The 6,000-nt window shown below is 46.2% G+C and overlaps 1 protein-coding gene across 1 annotated transcript in view; it reads right to left on the bottom strand.

Annotated features, from left to right (window-relative positions):
* The window catches only part of LOC139228292 (EF-hand and coiled-coil domain-containing protein 1-like), a 39,997-nt gene extending 34,633 nt beyond the window's left edge, over positions 1–5,364 (bottom strand). Inside the window, exon 1 of the mRNA XM_070859472.1 lies at positions 4,301–5,364. Within this exon, the coding sequence (XP_070715573.1) occupies positions 4,301–5,364 (1,064 nt within the window). The remainder of the gene's footprint in view (positions 1–4,300) is intronic.
* Between the last annotated feature and the right edge of the window lie 636 nt (positions 5,365–6,000).

A 6,000-nucleotide genomic window follows, 5' to 3' on the forward strand; every position in this document is an offset into this window, starting at 1 on the left:
ATTTGCAACTTTCCTGGGCCAGCTCATTTACATAGTTCTTCACCACTCCAGGAGCAGCTTTGGGCTGGGTATTAGCTGTGGCTCAGTGGGTAGCATGCTCACTTCCTGAGTCAGAAGGTTGTGGGTTCAACATCCCACCCCAGGGATTTGAGCACATAAATCTAGGCTGACACTCCAGTACAGTGCTGAAGGAGCACTGTGCTGTCTTACAGACAAGACATTAAACCGAGGTCCTGTCTGCCTTCTCGGGTGGACATAAAATATCCTATTTTGAAGAAGAACAGGGAAATTATCCCCGGTGCCTGACCAATATTTATCCCTCAATCATAACGAAAACAGTTTATCTGGTCATTATCACATTGCTGTTTGTGGGAGCTTGCTGTGTGCAAATTGGCTGCCGCGTTTCCCACATTACAATAGTGACTACACTCAAAGTATTTCTTTGGCTGTAAAGTGCTTTGAGATGTCCAGAGGTTGTAAAAAGTGCTATATAAATGTAAGTTTTTCTTTTACTTGCATATATATGTACCGCCCAGGTATCCTCAGAACAATAATATTCCTTTGTCTATGTAGGAATTATTTCACTGACATAATGTCACACACGGCCAGAGATGTCAATAAACAATAATTGTGTGTTCTCGTGCCAATGACTCTGATTACCCAATAGCGTAGCTATTTTCTCTCATCGCTCCCTCGTGGAGACTGGAGGAAAATATTTCATTTTGATTCCATCGCTATTGCCTTGTGAAGTGAGCAATACACTTGCGTATCTATTGTGTATCTCGGCTGTCTGATTGTGCTGACTGAGCAAATGATCTATGTTCCCCTAATGAAGTGTTATAGGTTGCTGTGGTTTCACTCTAATAAACAACAGTTTGGCGACAGCTGATGGCAGCAAAACCTGTTGCAAAACACTCGGCAAGTCCAAACCACTTCATTCATCTTAAAAACAAAACATGATCTCACTGTGGGCACAGTGATTGTTCATGCGGTTATGAAGAAATCATGACAATTTTATCAGCTGATTTGTCCATAAGATGGATCATAATTTTGACTGACTGAAAATGAGCCCCTTTCTATCTGCCGCAGACTTTCCACACCCCACTTCACTCAATTCATCCCATTCTGTTATGCTCCTCTCCATTACACTTTATCCCTCAACATGATGTCACTAATAAAACAGATTATCTGGGCATTATCACATTGCTGTTTGTGAGGCTTTGCTGTGTGCAATTTGGCTGTTGCGTTTCCTATATTACAACAGTAACTACACTTCAATAGTGATTTAATTGGGATGTTGTAAAACGCACTATATAAATGCAAGCTCTTTTCTTTTATCAATTTAACTTCATTCCATTTCACTGCACTGAACTTCTCTCCTCCCCACTCCATCGGAGTGAATTTGTGTGTGAGGTTCTCCTGCTCATTCATTTTTTTTAAATTCAGTCATAGGATGTGAGCATCGTTGGTAAGACCAGCATTTATTGCCCCTTCCTAATTGTCCTCGAAGGTGGTGGAGGTGAGCCACCGCCTTGAAACAATTGGCTTGTTAAGCCATTTCAGAGTTACGAGTCAACCACATTGTCTGGAGTCTGGAGTCACATATATGCATAAGGACAGCAGGGTTCCTGCCCTAATGGACATTAATGAACCAGATGGGTTTTTATGACAATCCAGTCGTTCCATGGTCATCATTACTAGCTTTTTATTCCAGATTAATTTAATGAACTAAATTTAAATTCCACAACTGCCATGGTGAGATTTGAACCCCTATACTTCAGATCATTAGTCCAACCCTCTGGATTACTAGTACAGTAACATAACCACTATGCTACCGTCCCCTGTGTACCAAACCTAGTTGTAGCATTATATGTTGACAATTACACGACAAGTATAAATTGAAAGATCATGTATCTTACAATATATATTAATCATAATAAATATTGCATTATTTTATTACACACCATGCAATAAAAATGGATCATGATCTGATTTCTGTCTTATAATTTTCCTGTGAAACATCTTAGGACGTTTTACTACATGAAAGGTGCTATATAAATGCAAGTTGTCGTGGGAATCGGATGGAGTAGGAACACAGATATGAGCAGAGACTAACTGCCTTTGAAATTATACTGAGCAAATACTAGCAAACAAATTCATATCCAATTCATTGTGTTCTCTACCTTTTAAGTGTTGGCCCGTTAATACAAGATCGCACTATGTACTGTTCCTGTACTCTCCCTTTCCTGTTATTTTCGGGAGAAGACGGCACTTGTACAAGTAATAAAATGCATTGCTTTTAACGAGCGTTGTTATTCCCTTCCGCCCTTTAAATAAACAAGAAGGGTACTATTGAGTCAATAATAAGGAAACATGCCTTCAGGCAAGAAGAATCAAATACTCCTTGGTCCTGAACATGACACAAACTCAATAGTATGGATCTTAGCACTGCAAAAGCAGTCAAGCAAAGATTACTTAGTAAAGTTTGTACACGTTACAACACTAGCCAGTGCTCAATATTCGTTTATAGGTACACTGAGCTGTGGTGTTCAAACACTAGAATGTAATCTCAGGACTTAAGGTACAATATTTGTCAATGTCTGGTCTAGCCAGCAGTACGATCCAGTGCTCCAAACTCTATTTGCTCGGATAAGAATACGAGATGCACTGTATACACACACCTGTCTCAGAAACCTCTGTGTGTAGATGGAAAAGGGACTAAAAACAAAGCCACTGGTGTACGGATCAATGGTTGAGAGGTTAGTCTGTCAAATGAGCCTTTTGCCTTTAAGGAGCAGTAGTTGGTGAAGGTTCATCTAGCTAACAAGGGTGAATGTCTGCCTTGGAGGTCTAAGTAGGTCTAAGTTCACACACAATCATAAAGTCTTGGCAGTGATCAGTATTCAGATGGGAACGTGCCCATCAATCCTGGCAGAATCTACATTTACAAGGAATATAAACATTAGATTCACAGTCGGCGATTGCCTATTTAAATGAAGGAATCAGTGGGAACCAGAGACTGGAAACAAAACAGCCACTTTAATCATTGCCGTCTCTCGGGCAGAGCGATGACACAGCTGGTATTCAGAAAGATGGCACAGTTGGCATTTCAAGGCTCTGTGCCATGTTCCAGCAAGCGATGGGATTCTACCTGCAATTTCCCACATGGTCAGCAAACACAGCAGATAGATTTAAACCTCCACGCCCTGCACCATGGGCATGCCGTGGCTGCAGTGTGTCCTAGCCTGCAGGATGCACTGTAGCACCTCCCAAACTGCCCCCAACTGGAAGGACCAGGGCAGCAGGTCCATATCCAGCTTTCCCTCCCAAGTCACACACCATCTCGACTTGCGCATCGATCGCCGTTCCTTCGTCGTCCTGGGTCAAAATCCTGGAACTCCCGCACTGAGGGGAGGCACCTTCACCACGCGGACTTTAGCGGTTCAGTCAGAAGGCCCACCACCACTTTCTCCAGCAACTTGAGATGGTCAATAAATGTCGGTCTTGTCAGCGAGCCTCCCACCCTCCCATCCCGAGCATGAATTTTAAAGGGGCATTTCTCCTGGACCTTCCTTTCAGTGAATCATAACCGCGTTATACTTTAGCACACCTGCACTAGAAATCTCAAAAGCGAGAACTCTGCCCTCTGGTGCCTGCAGAGACATAGCGGATCCCTTTCCATGCCCCTGGCTGTTGTCTGTCATCGCAGGTAGAAGCAGATGGGGCTGGCTGCAGATGATTCAAACCAAATAGATATTTTGAATCTTTATTGCCAAAACTTTCATCCCAACAGTCTGGGCTGGATTTCCAACCAAACCCCATCATTTTAAAGTCCATATACGACTCGTGTGTGGTGTGTGTGTATAAAACCAGCTACTTGCTCCAGGCCCCCCGTCTGCTCTCTCAGGTGGATGTAAAAGATCCCACGACACTATTTCGAAGAAGAACAGGGGAGTGAGTTCTCCCCAGTGTCCTGGCCAATATTTATCCCTCAATTAGTATCACTAAAAGATGATTATCTGGTCATGATCACAGTGCTGTTGGTGGGAGCTTGCTGTGCGCGAATTGGCTGTCGCGTCTCCCACATTACAACAGTGACTACATTTCAAAAAGTACTTCATTGGCTGTAAAGCGCTTTGGAACGTCCAGTGGTCGTAAATGGCGCTATATAAATGCAAGTATTTTTCTCCTAAAGGCAAAAATTCATGAATGGATATGATTATTTTCATAATTCATCATTTTTGTAATGTATAATGTAAGTTTGTGTGTTTGAACTGTTTCCATCCCACACATCACTGACCTGTATCGCTCCAGCTCCTGTACTCTGCTCTGTAACTCGGGGACCTGCTTTGCTTGGCTTTCCAGCTCTTTGACTTTCTCCAGAGCTCCCAGGAGAGCTGTGCTGGCACGCTCTGCTTTCTTCCTGATCTGGGCATTGCCAGCTTTGAGTGCCGCGATGGACTGTTCCCACTGCACCAGCAATCCATGGGCTTCCCTCAGTTCCTCCTCCAGCTCCTGGTTGAAGCGCATGGCCTCGTCGATCTGTCCATCCCTGGAGGACCTGACCAACTCCAGCTCCCGGACCAGGCTCTTGAACCCTCTGCAGGTCTGCTTGAGCTCCCCGGCCACGGCTACCCTCTCCCTCTCCTCCTTCTTCTTGGTCTTCGTCCAGCTCTGGGGGTCCAGCCCGCTCCCGGTGTAGACCTTCTGCAAGCCCACTTGCAGAGCCAAGCACCGAGCATCGCTTCCCTGCAGAGCACCCCTGAGATCTTCCACTAGCTCCCTCAGACTGGCGTTCTCCAACTCCAGCGAGTTGGGGCAAGGGGTCTTGTGTTCCCGCTTGAGGATGGAGTTGGACCTCCGGCATAGCTCTGCGCCATGACCGGGACCTTGGCTCCCCACCCAACCCTTGGAGAGGTCGAACGAGACGCACTTCTTCCTCCTCCTCCTGCGGGGGCATCTCAGCCTGATCTGCCTCTCGATGTGCTCCGTCTCCTTGCCCACCGGCAGGCGCTCGGGGTTGCGCTCGGACCGCTGGTGGAAGTGCTCGCACAGCCGGGCGTGGAACTGCCTGAAGTTGACCACCTCGGGCAGCTCGGCCACCAGCGGCTGACCTTCCTCGCCGGGGTCCAGCAGATCCAGCACCGAGCAGAGCAGCCGAAAGTCCTCCCCCGAGATCAGCCCGTCCCCCTCGTAGTTGAGATGGTGGAAGATCTCCTGCAGATACTGGTCGACACCGGTGGCCAGGACCACGATCTCGTTGTCCACTTGGCCACTCTCCGGGCCGAAGTGATGGGACAAGGTGCTGACCAGCCAGGCTGTCCTGCGGACTGGCCGGGCCACCAGCTCCGAGCAGCCCAGCATAGCCACAGAAGAAGAACCCACCAGATATTTCTTCAATGGGGAAAAAAAAAGTATCATTCAAAGTTTTTAAAAAAAATTAAATTCTCAGATTATTTTTTGAAATCCCAAAATTTTGTGCCCGCGATCAATAAATTTCGATTTGGAATCTTCCAAAATGTTGTCACAAACTCATCAGTTCTGTTGGCCGCACGCTTGGAAAGTTGATAAAACTCCTGAGCCAAGTTTTTAAAGTTGAAGTCCTTGCAATTTTTTTTAAACGAAATTTTCGCCTTTTTGCAACCACAACCGCCGAGACTGCGGGCTGGCCCCCCGCTGGTTTTCCTGCTGCCTGTTCGGCTGTCGCTGTAAATATTCGCTGGAAGTGTTTGATTAGAGTCCCATTTCCTGACAACGCGCCTCGGAGGACTGGCTGGCAGTGCGATGCCGAGCTGAAACCGTGAAGGGTGTAAACGAGATGGAGAGAGGCGGTTTCCCCTGGGGTCCTAGTGCTGTATATAAATATATAGCTCTCTCTTCCTGGCACACAGCCAATTTGCGGTAAGGTTGACTTGAAGTAAGTGCCGAGCAAACCCGATCTTTACACAGTCTGCAGTGATGCCGAGTTTCCACCCTTACCCCATTTGCTTTAATTACTCT

Source organism: Pristiophorus japonicus, chromosome 17 (assembly GCF_044704955.1).
Source record: "Pristiophorus japonicus isolate sPriJap1 chromosome 17, sPriJap1.hap1, whole genome shotgun sequence".
NCBI lineage: Eukaryota > Metazoa > Chordata > Chondrichthyes > Pristiophoridae > Pristiophorus > Pristiophorus japonicus.